Raw genomic sequence first — 17,314 nt, 5'->3', positions numbered from 1 at the left:
CATTTCGATAGATATTTTGGGAAATAAAAATTGAGAATATAAATATATAGAAAATTTTGCAGTTTACCATATATATATATACATATATCATAAACATTCATTTCCATTACTCAATATATATAAACCATTAATAAATACCATAGAAGTATTATGCAAATCTTTCCTATGGATTACATAAGCACTCCATTAACTTAGCCTTACTCTAAGTGCAGCCAAGTCTGCTAATAGCTTTCCCTCAAGCATTTCAATATTAAAATAATTATCAGCCTCAGGTATTTGTATGGCTATATAACAAATGCCATAGTCGGCAATTTAATATCAGAGCAAACACTTTAAAAATGCTGATGAAATATAAACTATATTCAACATAAAATACCAAGACTCGAGCAGTAACAATTGTTTTGAATGCTTGCTATTATTGTAATAGATTATGCCCATTGAAATTGGTTTAACGGGGTGTATTAGTTTTAAAAAAATGAAGGCTAATCTTTAAATTTAAATTCGTGCTGGCGTTTCTTTAAAATCGATAAATATCGATTGTCATTATATCAGTTTATATCAGTTCTGTCCACGACATTTTAAGTACTATCTTTAACAAATTTGTAAAATTATATTTCGCATATAATTTAAATATATATTGTGTACTTTTCCTAAAAATCGATAAATATCGATTACTACTATATGTTGATTAGGCCTTTCTGTGAAGCACTAGCTGACATTGATTTATATAATTTAAAATACAATTTTATTTATCGATAACTTTATCGAAATTTATCGATATACAGATTAATTTTCACAACAAAAACTAGCCAAGCTAACACCATTTCACTTAATACAGGGCAGCTACTGGTCGAGCAGTCTACCGAGTTACTATTGTCGCCATGTGGTACAATTGATAGGCGTTACGAGTACAAGCCCCACACATGTCGCTGATATATTGTGTGTAGTGTTTGAGTTGATTGAGCGAACCAAATGGAGGCTGCTTTGACCGCGCCATGTCTTGGACTTGTTTGTGGCGTTTATCGTGGAACTGGAGCTGTCAACTGCTGTGGCTAATTGTGACCTAGGCGAAGGTCAAGAGGGGGGAATATCGTTGCCATATAGCTAATCTGTCCAGTTTCCGCATTACCTGCATTGTCCGAGAACTGGAATTGGCCAGGGCGAAAAATCTGTCTCTCAGAATTCGTGCGCTATAAAAGGCCAAGACCTGAGAGCAGCTGTCAATTAGTTACGTTTCAAGCGTTGCAGCAAACACAGAAAAGCTAAACATGAAGGTGAGGCGGCAGTTAAAGATTGACAGTCCGTAACTGGGCTCGAAAACTTATCCCAGGATTAGCAAAAAGTTGAAGTATTCATCCAAGGATTGGCAGCAGATAGCCGAGTCAAGAATTTGTCTCTGGTCTGGAAACTGGTTTGGGTGTGAGACAAGGATCAGCAACTCAGTTTCTGAATTAAGAATTTATCGAAAAGCTAGCAGTATGCAGGTTAAGGTTTCTATAAGATATATCTGAGAGTTAGCAACTGCTTTTAGACTTTAAGATATTTAAGGATACTTAAAATAATTTAAATTTCATATTTATTTCACTTGCAGTTCGCCGTTGTCGTAGTCTTGTTCGCTTTGGCCTGGGGTGTCAACTGCTCGGTGGTGCCTTTGATCAGCGCTGGTCATGGACCAGCTTTGCTGCTCAGTGCTCCCGCTGTGGCTGGCTCAGTGGCTGTTCACGCCTCCGCCGTGCCCGCTGCAGTGCCCGTTGCCATTTCACCAGCTGGACCCATTCTGGTGCAAGGTGCTGTCGCTCATGCCTCGCCTGTTGTGGTCGCTGCTCCCGCACCAGCTGTGGTAGCCGTTGCTGCTGCGCCTGCCTCGTATGTGGCCAAGACACGTGGTGCCGTTCATGTTGCTCCACTGCCCGGACATGTGCAGAGCGCCGCCTCCGTCAATCTGGAACCCGCACCAGGCACCTTGTAAAAACGTCTCGAAATCGACCTTCACTTGGCTAACACACTCGCTAAACAGACCTGCCTTTGACCCTGCCATCGCCTTCGTTTTGTAGTTTATAAATGTCCTTTTGTTTATTTTCATTTTCTTGAAAGATTTTCCTACTCCCACTCACCCGTTGCAATTCGGGTGCTCTGCTATCTAAGTCATCTATCTATCTTAATAGTCAGCTCTTCTCCTATGCTACTGATTCTGGTCTATACTTTATGTACATCTATATCTTTAACGATCTGTTAACCAAATGATATCCGATCATGCACCCACTGTTGTCATATGGAAAATTGTTTCAAAATAAAAATATATGTTTAAAATCAATATCAAAATAGATTTTTTCCTTAATTTAGAGATTTATGAAATGAAGAAAATGTCTTGAGTAGTTATTACTATTCTTTATTTTAGATTGATTGAGTAAAAATAAAAAATAAAAAAAACTTAAATTATTTTATTGCTTAGGAAAATCGTTATTGGTGAAATAAATTTAATATATAAATCAGTATATATTCCAACTGATGTAGATATATATCTTACTATATTTTACATGTTTTCAGAATATATTTATTTATACAAGTATTATTATCTATGTACTCTCATAAACATTTCCTTTAAGTAACTGGTATACTTAGGAAATGTAAATAAAATAAATGCAATTAATCATTTCGACTTACAGATCAACAGATACAGGGGTGTTGACCACAACCCACACAGTTAACCAACTTAACTTGTTGCCAACAGTCAATTATGCAGCTAGTTGAAATCGAAAGTTATATGAACTAAACTGGAGCAGGGCCAGTTGACCCTGAATGATCAGCACACTTGCAACTGTATAATATGGAGAAAAAAAATCTGCCTTATGCTTCAGCGTTTCGCATGCTAATTCTTAAAATGTCTGAGGTAAGCTTTAGCTGTTGTTCAGCTGTCATGTTGGCACTTAAGCCCACTAACTGTTGCCCATAAATCTTGAATGGCCAGTTTGCTAACGTACAGCTGGAACTGTAGCAGTAGCTAATCATTTTATATCAATATATCAGGTTTATGTAACGGTTTTATTAAAGATAATTTAAAATGTATTTTTAGTTTTTAATAAATTAGTAAGGGCTACTTAAATGTTAACGTAATAGGTATATTAAGTGATATCTAATGAGTTCAAACTTGTTAAATTTGTCTATTATGACAATTATCGACTGCATTCATTAAAGCCGCTAATTTCCAGCTTATATCATAGCTATTAGCTATTAGTCTACTTAAATAATTAAAATAGTATTAATTTGATGTACACGTGAATTAAAAGTTAGTTGCACAATAAAAAGTCATTTTGGCTTTTAAATAGTTTCAATTTATATTTCCTGTGTTAGAGGCGTACAATTTAGATCATTAATTCAAATGCAAATATTGATTAATAACTGCCATATTTATCGAAATATTTTTTGTGGAACTAATTTACTTGTTTTAGCACATGTAATCGATACTTAGCAATGTCACCCATATCGATATTCAATTAATAACGACTTATCCAGTGTACTAAACTATCGACGAGTGAATTAGAGTTTTGACCCAATTTATTTATTTTAGAAGGCATCGGTGCACTGCAGTACCATATGAGTACATAGGTCACAACAGTCGGCTAACTTAACTGGCTCTGTCATCAATGCCAGTAAGCTGATAGCCTGTTAAGTTCAAAATTACGCCAACCTGGCAGTTCTTGTCATAAAATTACATTACGTACATCAAATATTTATAAAGATTTTTATACTTTCATATGCGTTTCTTGTAATTAACTTGTCAATTCCAATTGTATATGTTTGAATTGCTTAAAATTAACACGCAGTATTGTAACATCGCGCTGTTATTAACAGCGGATTGTTGATGTTAAGTACTTGAATGCAAAAACATATGTTTTTACACCGCAAACGGAATTTGGTTATCAATTTTTGCAAGTGCATTAAGTAAAGGGCTGCGCGCCCACAAAAAAGGAGATAATAATAATAGTGATAATAATAATAATGGCTAATAAGTTTAATGTAGTGCCTGCTGGCATGGAGTCTGACGAAGATGAACTTGATTGCATGCTGGCACATTTGAAGATTAAGCGATTAGAAGATATTACAACGGGTAGGAAGAAGGAATTCTTACTGCAGCACATGGAATTGTTTATTTATGTTGCTGTATACCTTTTCGAACGTCATCTTTAGGTGCTGGCATCGATGGCGACTTTGACGCCACCTTGGACGAAGATTTCCAAAATTTCTTTACCGTCTTTCGTGAGAAATGGAATATGCACAGCAAATGCAAGTCTTCGCCATATATGAGACAGGATTTGATCAAAGCGCTAATGCGGCATCCCAATCCCTTGCTAATGGCACTCAAAATCTTTGCCAATTGCCCAGACAGCAGCAATGTTAAGAACAAAAGTCTATCGCACTTTGTGCTGGACACCGTTTGCAAACTTCAGGTGGATTTACCACACCTGAGCGAGCTATGCGATGAAAATACCAGCATGATTGCCTTTCATTTTGTTAAAACAACGGGATTGCCTTCACTAAATAATGCCATGGTCCAAGCATATCGCATACACCAAATCAGGGAGCTGCTCGTACCTAAATTAAAAGAGATGCTCGACGAAGGGTACTACAAGGAGGTGGCCCAGTGGACTCTCTATTTGCAGCTAACTCAACAATTTGATATGCTTGAATTGGCGTTCCCTTTAATAGCGCAGGAAAAACTACCATTAGCCGAAGAGTACCTGGATCAGGCAACGCAGCAGCGATTGCCTTTTGTACAATTTCTTGATTCGCTGCTGCACAGGGAGAAATCCGTCATCGAGATGTGTGAACAGACATTGAGGTAAAAACTATGTGCTATGCTTGTGTAATACAGGGTGTGTCCTACAGTGTTTGTTTCTATACGCTGAATGGAGTGAACAGTAAACAAACAGCAAAGAGTGTGACAGGTCCCATAAATGATATATATATGTCTGGCCTGTCTTCTATATATATAAGCATTATTAGGGTTAACAGCCTAGCCGATATGCCCTATGTATCTATACCGAAGACACTTGATACTTAGGTCCTCTAATAGCACGTGCCGATCACTTTCAAATCATCGATAGCTTTTTCATTTACTATGAAATCGATTAATGTCTAAAGCCTTTCTCTTTCACAGTCGCTATAAGAATCTTAAAGTCTCTCATCACGTGCTCAGCTATCGTCCTGTGTCGAAGATCGTCGCTCGCTTGGCTAAGAAATATGGATTTGACGATACCGTAACGCCCAATTATAAATTTACAAAGACCTGCAGCTATCTACATTACCTGTACCGTGAATATGAGAAGCAAAGGATAAATATAGCCAGCTTTCGGGAGCTGGTTAAGGTCCATGCCTCGGATTATGCGCTGCGTGTGGATTTTGTTAACTATATTGCAGCTGCCTCGATAAACAGTCCCTACGAATCAGAAGCCATCTATTGGTATAATGAATTTAAGATTCTCAACGAACATTGTCCACATGAAATCAAATCGTTAATCACACAAAACTCGGATACGCAAGCCTGTCGAGTAGTTGAAGAGCAATCAACAGAGTCGATCCCTTGTGAATTGTACCTGGGCATGGATCTGCCAGAAGAGTGCCTCATAATAGTAGATTCCTCTCCAATCTTTAACCATATGCTACAGCATTTGCAGCGTGAGCAAATCATCTACCTGGACTCTGAATGGATGCAAAGTGTTTGTGCGCAAAACCAACTTTGTCTACTGCAAATTGCGACCACGTGCAATGTGTACCTAATTGATTGTTTGGCCAGTCGACCAGCCCTGGAGGAGCAACACTGGCGTGCGCTGGGCGCCACGGTCTTTAACAATCCCAACATACTCAAAGTGGGCTTTTCCATGTTGAATGATTTGTCGGTGCTCCAACGTTCTTTGCCTCTCCAGCTGCGCCTCCATATGCCGCATCATTATCTCGATCTACGGAACGTTTGGCTAGAGCTAAAGAAAAGGCAAGGAGTCGAACTACCGTTTGGAAATGTAAATCGTGCAGGAGATGCACTCACAGATCTTTCTATGTTGTGCCTAGGCAAAAAGCTGAACAAAGCGAATCAATGCTCAAATTGGGCAAATCGTCCTCTTCGCAGAGAACAAATACTTTATGCAGGTGGGAACTTTATTGTAATCTATTTATAGGTTTTTTCTATCTAAAAGTTGGTCTGTTTTATAGCTATTGATGCTCGTTGTTTGCTGTTGATCTATGCGTGCCTCTCCAGCTGTGTGCCGGACATTAATGTTATTATTGAAAAATGCATAGCTAGCAATAATTTTTTGCGACGCGGCGGGCACAATCTGAAATAGTAGAAATGAGAAATCTCGGAAGCAGATACATCTGTACATGGAATATGCGACAACTATGTTAAAGTTATGAGAGTATTTGAATTATATACACACACATATACATAAACATACATATATACAAATACATATATGTATAAATCATAGCAAGTATTAAACTGACTTTGACTTTAATTTAACATAAGTTTAGGAAAAATAGAATACATTTACATGCTTAGTTAGGTTTTATATTTATTAACCGTTGAATTTAATCGTGTTCAGTAATTTAACAAAACTCAGCTCTTATCAATCAATCTCTCAATCATGATTAGATTATCTGGCCAACGGAGCAGTTATAAACAAAATTCTGTCATCAAAATATTTAACTTAAATGATATGAGGTCATCTAACTTGCGTTCTTATGCAACGGTAAAAGTAAGTCAAAATGCCTGGAACTAGTTTTCATAGAAAAAAGGAAAATACTTGGGCATTTTGCTTAGATTAATATGTGAGCATATGTGCTATTCCAATCCCTATCAAAAACGCCTTCCAAATCCTTGCGTATGGAATCCGACATTGCGGGAAGGGTATCCTTCAGAACCAAGCCAACGCCCGCTGTGGTTTCGAAATAATCGCCTGACCAATTGGAAGTTCCTATATAGGCAACTCGATCAGTTACCATGTACTTATTGTGATTGACGCGTGCATAGGGTATGCGTTCCTGATTCTGATCAGCGGGCACAATAAAATGACGCTGCAAGAGGGACAAGTGATTAGTATAAAATTGAGTTCTCTAAAGTTCCATAATTACAATTTGTATGTCCACATGGCGATGGGACATGGTTAGATCCTGCAGGGAGCGCAAATAGTTGTCCATACTTTTATCGGAATGCTTCCACCAGGAGATGAGCATTTTAACAGCAACTCCTCGTTCCACAGCCGCTGTGCGCAACGCATTGTCGATCGCAGACCAATATTTTATCCTGGATTCAAACATCGTCAAAGGATAATAGTCCATAACAGCTATATGTACGAATTTAAGAGCTGCGTTAATTGTATTTAGAATAGCATCCAGATCGTGAGTGCGTCCATCTGCAGAGAGTGGAGGCGGTGAACTAGATGCATATGCCTGCATTATAAATGCACCATTCACATTTAATAACATTGGCTGTTCCGAATTGTAGATAGTCTTATATTCATATGGCCATGAATTTGGTACGCGTGCATTTGGATTGCTGCCCAAATACCAGTAGGCTTTAAATATCTTAGCCAAATCGGTAGTCAGTTGTGGACAATTCTGACCTAGGACGCCCATCTCCTTGATCTGGGTTAGAGCCCGCCAATCCATGTTTGCGCTGCCCAAATAGAAATGCTTCCCATCCACAATCCAGAGCTTTGTGTGCAGTATGCCACTGCCAAAGTACTTGGGAAAATCAAGAGTAACTACCTCGGCAGCTCCAAAGCTGGACAGGAGTTTCGTATCCATATTTGGAGAAACGCTCGACGGCGAGCTCTGTGCAATACGTATCTTAATCTTTGAACCAATGTCTTTTCCATTATCTAGCATCCGCTGAAATATCTCCTCTCCAGGCTTTGCGCTGCTCTCGTTTATTCCAACATCCTCGCCCCGCATCGTCCAATAAAAGGAGCCAATGTCCAATGAAGTTTTACTTAAATCCAAAAGTTGTTGCCACGCCTCGATGGTGCTCATGAACTTTGGACTATTGGGCGTATAGTTTAGGCCAATGGGTATCGATTCAACTAGTGTTATATTGCAATCATATTTGGTATCATCATGTGGAAGTTCCTTGGACTTAAGCGCAAAAGGCTTTGGATGAAAAACAGAACCGGCTAGAAATAGCAGCAGGAATGTGGTCAAAAGGAACATTTGCAACGCATGCACATTTCCTCTTTGCATATTCCTATCCGAGGCGTTCTCGACTTCGTCCTCATGGTTGACCAGTGGGTGAGGCTTATACATTTTACGAATTTTAGTTAATGTTTTTTATTAGATCTTTTAATCAGTTTGCCCACCATGTCCTTATCGCATGAGAAATAACTAATTAGTGTTGACAGTTATCCGATCACTTATGCGCATCGATATCTATCGATTGACCCTCAACTATTTCCAGCCAATATTTGCAAATTCTGGGTTTTTGAAATCTCTAACCGAAATGTCAGTTGTTGGAAACCTGATTATTATTAAAAGTCAGTGAAAGCTTGTCAGAAATCAAAAAACTACTTATATCACTTTCGTAAATTTCATGTAAGCTTTGGCTTATATTGGTAAAGATTCCTTAATGATTTAATTTGCTTAATCATTATTTAAGATACCTTCTTTGTTCTTTATGTATGATTTTACTGGGAACGTGATATAAAAACCCATAAAGAAAATAATTTATTTAAAAATTTAAACTTTTTTATGATAACTTTTTATCGTCATTCAGTTACATCTATTGTTATCGGTTACCGGCTCTCAATATCGAGTATCCAAACATTTTAGGCCACTTCTAGCACAATAAAAACAAAAACAGCTGATTTTTAAAGTTCAAGCGAGAAAATGATGCGAAATTTGAGCTTATTAAAACGAAGCAAGTATGTGTATCACAACTAAATTAATTGCAAATAATCATTATTTGTTCACAGTCTGCTGGCAAGGAATGTCAGCTTAGATGCTGGTTTAGGTACTGACTGTAAGCAACAAACAGCTGAAACAATTCGCGAAGTGAGGCACCATGAAAACTTGGCTGCCAACTGGTGGAATAAAAAAGGACAAATGGCAGCGCTGCATGCTCTAAATGAAATTAGGTAAATAAGTCATAAAAACAGTAAAATACAGTCATTCAAAGATCCTTCATAGAGTTCCACTAATACGCGATGGAATTGTGGCCCGCGGCAATGTAAATTCTCGTTATATAAACACAACAAAAGTGTTGAGTGGACAACGCTTATTGGAGGTTGGCTGTGGAGCTGGCTTATTAACCGAACAACTTGCTCGTCTGGGCGCTCAAGTTACAGGCATCGACCTTGGCGAAGAATTGATAAAAACAGCAAAAGAGCATTTAAGCAACTGCAGTGCAGAACTCACTGATAGAGTCCAATACAAAATGGAACCAATTGATCAGCATGTCAAGGCGAATTTGGAGAGCTATGATGCTGTCATTGTGTCTGAAGTTCTAGAGCATGTTGACGATAAGGCGGCACTACTAAGCGCTTGCGTAAAGACGCTCAAACCAGGTGGCTCCATATTCATAACTACCATGAACAAAACCATACCCATGTGGATCGGTGGCGTCGTGCTTGGTGAATATGTTCTAAATATAGCACCAAAAGGCACTCACCATTGGGAGAAAATGATTGCGCCATTGGATGTGCAGCGCATATTGGATACAAGTAAGCGATATATAAAGAAAATATTAACAAATTTTTTATATTTTCAAAAGAAAAAACATTTTAAAATGTTTATTCATCCATTTTTTGGTTTTAATATATAACTAATCCAATGTCCTTGCAGTGAATTGTCAAACGGTGCTCGTTAATGGCAGCACATACGACTTTTGTCGTAACACTTGGCGCTGGATCAACTCCACACAGCTGTGCTATGCACTGCAGGCTGTTAAACAGATTCCAACTGAATCCAGCTGAGCAAATTTATGTTATATTTAGAAATAAGTCACTATGTCATATGCTTATAAAGTTTATTTAATCCTCGTCATCGTCGGCTCGCGGTTTTTTAAATTGTCCTTTCTTTTGCCATTTTGGATTGCCATTATTTGATTTGCGCTTGTTGAACTCATTCTTTGTGGCGAACTTCTTATTCATAGTTTTGCACACGGCTGGCGCTTGATTCGCATAATAGGCATCAGCCATTTCCTGATCATTGACTTCCTTTGGCTGCTCTGGTCTGGTATTGCCTTGCTTTTCGGCTTGTTCTAACTCCATTAGGCGCTCCAATTCCGGATTCATACCACGAAAGCTAAGACGTCCATCGATTAGTCCCGCGCAAATGGTATAACTTGGCTCGATAATATAATTGGAATTACTATTAAGCATCTTCTGATTTAGTTCATTGGAGTACAATGCGCGGCTCTGTTCGTCATCGTCTTCTTTGGCTACTTTCACTTTGGTGCGTTGCATGAATTTCATGTCCAACAAGCCACGGGAAAGTCTTGGTTTTGTTTTGGAAGGCATTGTATAGTTTAAACAATTATTTAGAAAAAGTTTGAATGAAGCTCTACAGTGCACGCTGTTTCTGTACAGAATATCTAAGCAAAACAAACTTACAAAAATAGTGATGGGTAACACCTGAACAGTGTTGAAAAATACAAATGTTTCGATGCCATGTGGGCGCGCATGACTCGTTTAAAATAGGGATTGTGAATGCATGGTGCAATCAAATATACAAAATATCGGTTCTTCGGGTGAAAACAATAACAACTTGAATGTAATTTTATTGTGTAGGAACTATACGTGGTATGTATAAAGATATATATGGACGCAGATGTATTAATTCAATTTGTGAAATACAATAGCATTTGAATAAAATTAAATGTCCCGAGAGACCTGCAGTGGAAACTATGATCAAAATATAAAAGCCTTCCCAATACAGTTTATTTGCTGAAAAAAAAAGTAAGCCGCGCCACATATTAAAATTACTTTTAATCATGTTAAAAAGATTAATTGTGACTATTGCGTGACACGCAATTAAAGCAGCTGTAAAAGCGCGCCTCTCATATACACACATGGCATTCAGTAAAAGCGTGCCTAACCAAGATACGATTTGTCTCAAATGCTCAAAATGCAAGTTATCTCGCAAAATAATAGCAAATGACTGTATAAACCTAAAAAAGGCATACGATTAAATAAAAAGCATGTTTAATTGATCGATAGCTCTTGTGACTGTTTCGATAAATTGGTACAGCTGCACACTGTATATGTAGTATACATTAGAAAAACTGCGATGTGAATAGCACAATTATGCTAAACTTTTTTGATTTGATATATTATAAAGATAAATTATAAAATAAACAATTGTATCTGTTTCAGAAAAGCATTTAGAATTAATTGCGCCAACCTTTTTGTGCTGGTATTGGTGGAGGTCGGTCGATAAATTTCAAATTAACACCCCTGATACGCAGTGCTGGGAGAATGAAAAAAGTGACATAAATGGCGGAATTGTGCTCAAGCGCCAACATTTGTATTTAATTGAGATTTATAATAAAAATAGAAGAATATTATCGTTGTTGAAGCACCCCACATATCAATAAGGCCAGCAAATTGAACATTAAACATCGAGCCGAGATTTATATTTAAGTAGCGCGCCATGTACAAGCGTAAATCTGGTGGCCAAGTAACCAGGCAGCGGATCATCACGGCCAGCAGCAGCAGCCCCGATGACAATGATGACACTGCCAGCGGCCATGAGATTAAATTGGACGCCAAAGCCTACGGTACTTACCACATTGACATGGCAATGGACCAACAACAAGAACAAAAATCCAAAATTCTAATACAACAACAACAACCACACAGTCAACAACAGCGCTCGGTGGGCTCGTTGGTATTGTTGACCCAAAAATTTGTGGAGCTAATGAAACAGAATGGTGGCTCCATTGATTTAAAAGAGGTGCGTAACATGGGCTCAACAAATGCATCCTAAAATTGTTATATTTCTGTTTTTACAGGCCACCAAAATCTTGGACGTACAGAAGCGGCGTATTTATGATATCACCAACGTCTTGGAGGGCATTGGCCTGATTGATAAGGGCAGACACTGTTCATTAGTGCGTTGGCGGTAAGAAGAGCAATTAAAATAAGCAACTGTTCGACTTAATCGAATGTCCTTCTAAACTATTATAATATTTGTATATATGATGTTAGACTAAGCCAAAATCTCATTAGCTTAGTTCATTTATCACTCCATTTGAGGTAATTTATACTACTTTCCTCTTTAGCGGCGGAGGTTTCAACAATGCCAAAGATCATAAAGAGTATGATGTAGCCTGCGAGCGAACGAATCATTTAAAAAGTATAGAGGATGATTTAGATAGACAATTGGAGTATGCACAACGTAATCTACACTACATAATGCAAGATCCAACAAACCAGTCGTATGCGTATGTTACGCGTGATGATCTACTTCAAATATTTGGTGACGATTCCGTTTTTACCATACCCAATTATGATGACGAAGTGGAAATTCAGCGCAGTGATGTATGTAGACCTTATTTATTTCGCTCGTGTGTATTTTGTATGTTTATATTTTACATTTTTATATAATTAAGCACGAGCTTCAAGTTTCACTGGATAATGGGAGCACAATAGACATACGTTTGGTCACCAACCAAGGCAAAGGAACAACAAATCCAAATGATGCGGATGGTCCGTTCGATGATCGTTACTCGGACTCACCTTCTCCATCATCGTCGCCAACACATTCTTCCAGTAAAACCGGCAATGGCACTGGTAATGTCATTCAGGATGAGCATACGTACTCGTGTAATCCCGAACAAAAGGAAGAGAAGGCGTTGGAAAATGAGCGTACAGCGAAAGTAATCTTTCAAAATTATATGGCTGGCCACTCACTGAGGCGCTTCTATCCCGATGATCCCAATTTAGGTAGCTTGTGGAATTATATTACTTAAGCATTGAAGTGTAAAACCATTATACTCTTTTATTCTAGAAAATCCACCTCTTGTGCAACTAAATCCTCCACAAGAAGACTTTAATTTCGTTTTAAAAAATGACGAAGGAATCTGCGAACTATTTGATGTACAGTGTTAGGGACAATTCGCGATTGTAATTGGCCGAGTGCGTTGTGCAAATATTTAAGATTAGTAAAATTTTGACCTTTAATATTGTTTTATAATGTAGACATTTTAAATTAGATTAATTGTAAAGTACATTACAGTTGGGCCAATAAAATACGTCGATGCGTATACAATGTATATACACACATATACATATGAATGTCTCACGCACTATTTAAATATATACAGACATTTAACTTTATTAGCATAACAAAAACCAAGTATATCTGGTTTTAATTATCAATCTGAAAATTAAAACAAATGGCGCGCTTTCATTTTCTCATATAACATCTTTATTTACTTTTTTATTTGCTGGCACAGGCCATAATTGTATCGATAGAATGTATGAAATCTATCGATCAAAACAATAAACAAAAAACCATGCAATTATTATTTTAATACATTAGTTATCCATATTTTATATTATACAATTTTAAAACAGTTGCTAGTATTTGAAATATCTTTTTTTCCAGAAAATTATGAACAGTTTATTTAGATGGAGAATCGGTTTTTTCATTTACATGAAGTACTCATTAGCCCACCCTATACGCAACAAAAAGGTTAAATTCGATAATTTTGTGAATATAAATATCGATAAAAAAAACGCGTTATTTGCCCTAAAAAATACCAAAAAAAACCCTGCTCTGCTTCTTGATACTTTTTCACATTTACCACGCAGCAAACATTGTGAATGACAAACCGAAAGGAGTGTAAAAAGAATTATTAAAATTTGCAATTTGTGTGAAAAGCATCGAATTGGCTGCCGCAACAAAACGACCGGTACTCGTACCAAAACGTTAAACCCATTAAATCATATAGCAAAATAGTGAAAATATGAATGTTCCTCCTAGCGCTGGCAATGGCAATGCAGCTCTGCAGCAGCCGATGCCGCCAGCAGCAGCCGCCGCTGCCGCCGCCGCAGCAGCAGCTGCAGCGATGGGTGGCATGGGATACACGCACCCCCACACGCACACGCATACGCCGGGCATGGTGCCAGTGCCACCATTTAATTTGCCTCCACCAGGCTTTGGAGCACCGCCACCGCCTGAACTGGCTGCCGCTTTTGGTGCCCTTGCTTCGAATACGGAATGGACGGAACACAAAGCGCCGGATGGACGCCCGTATTACTATAATCAAAATACAAAGCAAAGTTCGTGGGAGAAACCGGAGGCTCTGATGACACCCGCCGAGTTGCTGCACAATCAATGTCCATGGAAGGAATATCGGTCAGATGCCAACAAAGTTTACTATCATAATGTGAGCACTAAAGAGACGTGCTGGGAGCCACCGCCAGAATATTTGGATATGAAGGCCAAAGCTAAGGCGGAAGAGTAAGTATTTACTGCATATAATAAATATACCAAATCTGACGAGAATTGGGTAAATCTCTTTGCAGAGCAGCTGCTGCGGCTAAAGCTGTGGCTGCAATGACCTCGTCCAGTTTAGCTGGCATGGTACCACATGTGGCATTGGCCAATATGTTGCCTGCAGCATTGCCCACAGTACCGCGAATACCTACACCGGAAATTCACTCACCTCTGACGCCGAGCAGTAATGAAAATAGTTCTTCAGCCATGGATCAGGCAATGGCTGCCACGCTAGCATCCATCGAGGTGCCTCAGCAGAATAGTAAGTAAACAAAGCATAGATATCAACCAATATTAATATAAATCTATATTTAGATAAGAAAGATGACAAAAATGGCAGCGAAAACAATGCTCTCGTCTTTAAAGATAAACGCGAGGCAATTGAGGCCTTCAAGGAGCTGCTGCGCGATCGTAATGTGCCCTCCACTGCTAACTGGGATCAGTGTGTGAAAATCATATCAAAGGATCCTCGATACAATGCTTTTAAAACTCTTAATGAACGCAAACAGACCTTCAATGCGTACAAAACACAAAAAATTAAAGATGAACGGGAGGAATCTCGCTTGCGTGCTAAAAAAGCGAAAGAGGATTTGGAACAGTTTCTTATGTCGAGCGACAAGATGAATTCGCAAATGAAATACTTCCGCTGCGAAGAAGTCTTTGCCAACAATCGAACGTGGACAGCAGTGCCCGAACAGGATCGTCGCGATATTTATGAGGATTGTATCTTTAATTTGGCTAAGAGGGAAAAAGAGGAAGCACGGCTCCTAAAGAAGAGGAATATGAAGGTACTTGGCGAACTGCTGGAATCAATGACCTCCATTACGTACGCCAGCACGTGGTCGGAAGCGCAGGTTATGCTTCTTGATAATGCAGCGTTTAAAAACGATGTCACACTGCTTGGTATGGACAAAGAGGATGCGCTCATAGTATTCGAGGAGCATATACGTACACAAGAAAAAGAGGAGGAAGAGGATCGGGAAAGGGAAAAGAAACGGTTAAAACGACAACAGCGCAAAAATCGAGATGCGTTTCTCGCATTGCTGGATGCTCTTCATGAAGAGGGCAAACTCACCTCAATGTCGCTGTGGGTCGAACTATATCCAATTATATCGGCCGATATACGCTTCTCTGCTATGTTGGGTCAGAGTGGATCCACACCTTTAGATCTTTTTAAGTTCTATGTAGAGAATTTGAAGGCTCGCTTCCACGACGAAAAGAAGATCATCCGTGAAATACTCAAAGAGAAACAATTTGTTGTACAAGCGAAAACATCCTTTGAAGATTTTGCCACAGTTGTATGCGAAGACAAACGTTCCGCCAGCCTGGATGCGGGCAATGTGAAGCTCACCTATAATTCGCTGCTAGAAAAAGTAAAATTCTACAGAAATCAAAATAAAAACATATGTTTATATATTTTTATATCATTTGCAGGCCGAGGCCATTGAAAAGGAACGCATGAAAGAGGAGGTGAGACGTTTGCGTAAATTAGAAAATGAAATAAAAAACGAATGGTTGGAGGCGAATGTCTCGGTCGGCGAGCCTTACGACAGTGCCAAAAAGCTAGTCGAGCATTTAGAAGCGTTTGCCTTATATGAAAAAGAAATTGGTGTTGAAAAGATTTGGGAGGACTTTATCAAAGAGAGCGAAGATGCCTGTAGTCATCATCATTCACGTTCACGTAAATCCAAAAAGAACAAAAAGCATAAAAAACGTGTGAGGTCTACATCTAGATCTGATATTGAAAATGAATTGGTTGAACTAGAGAAATCTAAGAAACGACGCTCCAAAACACGCTCAGTAAGTTGATAAAAAGTTACCTTTAATCATTTAATTAACAGCTGTTTTTTATCACTTAGAATTCGCTGAGTTCAATTGGCAGCATTGAGAGTGAAAAGCTGTTAAAAAAGAAGAAAAAGCGCAAGAACAAATCAAGAGCTGTAAGTATTTGAAATGCATTTGCTTTTAACTTTTGCTAACATTTATTTTTTCAGTCTTCTTGCGAATCGGAGTTGATCAATCAATCGCCTCTCAATGCTGCTGCACTGCAGCAAAATGATTCAAATTCCCACTCACCCGCTAAAAAGAAGAAAAAAGAAAAACGCACCAAAAGGGACAAAGAAAGCAAACAACAACGACATCAAAATAATCGTTCAACAACGCCGCTTAGTCCTGCAGCTCAATCCGATTCGGCAGCATCTAGAAACGAGGAACTTACGCTGAGCGATGGCGAACTAGAATCCAAGCGTGCAGCGCTGCTGGCACAGCTCAATGAGCATTTGGACGAATGACCAAGATATTATAGATAAACGGACCACAACAACAGCAGTAAGCACAGTTAGCTATGGCCATAAATAAATACACAAGGAGTGTGTGCCTAGTTGTATAAGTTGTATAAAACATACGTTCATTTAGCTACAGCTACATCTATAGTTTGTACACGCTATAACGTATTTCTACTATTGCACAGCTCCTCACGTGCTTTGCTCTGGAACACTTTTTGGCTACAAATCGCAAACACAACAGGCAACAAAAAATGTAAGTTTTTTCATCAGCGCTAAGTTTCATTGTAAAGAAATTTTAATAATATAATAATTTTATAAGACATCAAACAAAAGAAATAATATTATTGGCACCTTGTGTGAACAACAAATCGAAAGAGTTATTCATTTATTCAAAGGACAGTTTGTGACCTTATTTTTTATTAAACTTGTGCAAAGAATTTAGATACAATTTTTGTGCTAGCATCGATAGGTAGAATGGGCCAATTTTGGAATTTCTCTAAAATGTCAAACTAATTGCTAAACTCTCTGCGCTGGTTGAA

At 38.4% G+C, this 17,314-nt stretch overlaps 7 protein-coding genes across 8 annotated transcripts; 5 read left to right on the top strand and 2 right to left on the bottom strand.

The window, feature by feature from the left end:
- Positions 1–1,190: 1,190 nt before the first annotated feature.
- Positions 1,191–2,314, top strand: LOC111595849 (adult cuticle protein 1). Its single transcript, XM_023309759.2, has 2 exons — positions 1,191–1,274; positions 1,592–2,314. Exons 1-2 carry the CDS (start codon positions 1,269–1,271, stop codon positions 1,967–1,969), a joined length of 384 nt encoding a protein of 127 aa, XP_023165527.1. The 5' UTR covers positions 1,191–1,268; the 3' UTR covers positions 1,970–2,314.
- Positions 2,315–3,611: 1,297 nt separating this feature from the next.
- On the top strand, positions 3,612–6,480 carry LOC111595811 (exonuclease mut-7 homolog). The gene is made up of 4 exons (XM_023309702.2): positions 3,612–4,108; positions 4,189–4,840; positions 5,159–6,144; positions 6,208–6,480. The coding sequence occupies exons 1-4, from the start codon at positions 4,000–4,002 to the stop codon at positions 6,336–6,338; spliced, it is 1,878 nt and encodes a 625-aa protein (XP_023165470.2). The 5' UTR covers positions 3,612–3,999; the 3' UTR covers positions 6,339–6,480.
- Positions 6,481–6,548: 68 nt separating this feature from the next.
- Positions 6,549–8,520, bottom strand: LOC111595818 (phospholipase D3). Its single transcript, XM_023309724.2, has 2 exons — positions 7,126–8,520; positions 6,549–7,068 (listed from the first exon to the last, which is right to left on the bottom strand). The coding sequence occupies exons 1-2, from the start codon at positions 8,293–8,295 to the stop codon at positions 6,811–6,813; spliced, it is 1,428 nt and encodes a 475-aa protein (XP_023165492.2). The 5' UTR covers positions 8,296–8,520; the 3' UTR covers positions 6,549–6,810.
- A 224-nt stretch (positions 8,521–8,744) lies between these two features.
- On the top strand, positions 8,745–10,029 carry LOC111595821 (ubiquinone biosynthesis O-methyltransferase, mitochondrial). Its single transcript, XM_023309726.2, has 4 exons — positions 8,745–8,909; positions 8,961–9,122; positions 9,175–9,707; positions 9,829–10,029. The coding sequence occupies exons 1-4, from the start codon at positions 8,875–8,877 to the stop codon at positions 9,957–9,959; spliced, it is 861 nt and encodes a 286-aa protein (XP_023165494.2). The 5' UTR covers positions 8,745–8,874; the 3' UTR covers positions 9,960–10,029.
- Positions 9,938–10,608, bottom strand: LOC111595822 (M-phase phosphoprotein 6). Its single transcript, XM_023309727.2, has one exon. The coding sequence runs from the start codon at positions 10,503–10,505 to the stop codon at positions 10,017–10,019; it is 489 nt and encodes a 162-aa protein (XP_023165495.1). The 5' UTR covers positions 10,506–10,608; the 3' UTR covers positions 9,938–10,016.
- A 782-nt stretch (positions 10,609–11,390) lies between these two features.
- LOC111595820 (transcription factor E2F2) lies at positions 11,391–13,279 on the top strand. The gene is made up of 5 exons (XM_023309725.2): positions 11,391–11,940; positions 11,999–12,108; positions 12,269–12,527; positions 12,599–12,932; positions 12,997–13,279. The coding sequence occupies exons 1-5, from the start codon at positions 11,638–11,640 to the stop codon at positions 13,095–13,097; spliced, it is 1,107 nt and encodes a 368-aa protein (XP_023165493.1). The 5' UTR covers positions 11,391–11,637; the 3' UTR covers positions 13,098–13,279.
- A 509-nt stretch (positions 13,280–13,788) lies between these two features.
- Positions 13,789–17,134, top strand: LOC111595805 (pre-mRNA-processing factor 40 homolog A). Of its 2 annotated transcripts, XM_023309696.2 has the most exons (7): positions 13,789–14,454; positions 14,520–14,752; positions 14,806–15,863; positions 15,925–16,290; positions 16,350–16,430; positions 16,485–16,818; positions 16,961–17,134. In XM_023309696.2, the coding sequence occupies exons 1-6, from the start codon at positions 13,958–13,960 to the stop codon at positions 16,779–16,781; spliced, it is 2,532 nt and encodes an 843-aa protein (XP_023165464.2). In that variant the 5' UTR covers positions 13,789–13,957; the 3' UTR covers positions 16,782–16,818; positions 16,961–17,134. The 2 variants fall into 2 exon arrangements, with proteins under 2 accessions (XP_023165464.2, XP_023165463.2); XM_023309695.2 differs by having other exon boundaries at positions 16,485–17,134.
- Positions 17,135–17,314: the final 180 nt, after the last annotated feature.

This window comes from Drosophila hydei, unplaced genomic scaffold (assembly GCF_003285905.1).
Source record: "Drosophila hydei strain 15085-1641.00,03,60 unplaced genomic scaffold, DhydRS2 tig00000172-arrow-pilon, whole genome shotgun sequence".
Classification (NCBI taxonomy): domain Eukaryota; kingdom Metazoa; phylum Arthropoda; class Insecta; order Diptera; family Drosophilidae; genus Drosophila; species Drosophila hydei.
This window is presented reverse-complemented; position numbering and strand designations above follow the sequence as displayed.

Coding starts and splice junctions, on each gene's coding strand:
- LOC111595811 (XM_023309702.2), top strand. CDS start 4,000: ATGGCTAATAAGTTTAATGTAGTGCCTGCTGGCATGGAGTCTGACGAA. Junction 4,109..4,188: donor ATTAGAAGATATTACAACGG/GTAGGAAGAAGG, acceptor CGTCATCTTTAG/GTGCTGGCATCGATGGCGAC. Junction 4,841..5,158: donor ATGTGTGAACAGACATTGAG/GTAAAAACTATG, acceptor TCTCTTTCACAG/TCGCTATAAGAATCTTAAAG.
- LOC111595818 (XM_023309724.2), bottom strand. CDS start 8,295: ATGTATAAGCCTCACCCACTGGTCAACCATGAGGACGAAGTCGAGAAC. Junction 7,069..7,125: donor GCCATGTGGACATACAAATT/GTAATTATGGAA, acceptor TCCCTCTTGCAG/CGTCATTTTATTGTGCCCGC.
- LOC111595821 (XM_023309726.2), top strand. CDS start 8,875: ATGATGCGAAATTTGAGCTTATTAAAACGAAGCAA. Junction 9,123..9,174: donor CATGCTCTAAATGAAATTAG/GTAAATAAGTCA, acceptor GATCCTTCATAG/AGTTCCACTAATACGCGATG. Junction 9,708..9,828: donor GCAGCGCATATTGGATACAA/GTAAGCGATATA, acceptor ATGTCCTTGCAG/TGAATTGTCAAACGGTGCTC.
- LOC111595822 (XM_023309727.2), bottom strand. CDS start 10,505: ATGCCTTCCAAAACAAAACCAAGACTTTCCCGTGGCTTGTTGGACATG.
- LOC111595820 (XM_023309725.2), top strand. CDS start 11,638: ATGTACAAGCGTAAATCTGGTGGCCAAGTAACCAGGCAGCGGATCATC. Junction 11,941..11,998: donor GCTCCATTGATTTAAAAGAG/GTGCGTAACATG, acceptor CTGTTTTTACAG/GCCACCAAAATCTTGGACGT. Junction 12,528..12,598: donor TGGAAATTCAGCGCAGTGAT/GTATGTAGACCT, acceptor TATATAATTAAG/CACGAGCTTCAAGTTTCACT.
- LOC111595805 (XM_023309696.2), top strand. CDS start 13,958: ATGAATGTTCCTCCTAGCGCTGGCAATGGCAATGCAGCTCTGCAGCAG. Junction 14,455..14,519: donor GCCAAAGCTAAGGCGGAAGA/GTAAGTATTTAC, acceptor ATCTCTTTGCAG/AGCAGCTGCTGCGGCTAAAG. Junction 15,864..15,924: donor ATAATTCGCTGCTAGAAAAA/GTAAAATTCTAC, acceptor TATCATTTGCAG/GCCGAGGCCATTGAAAAGGA.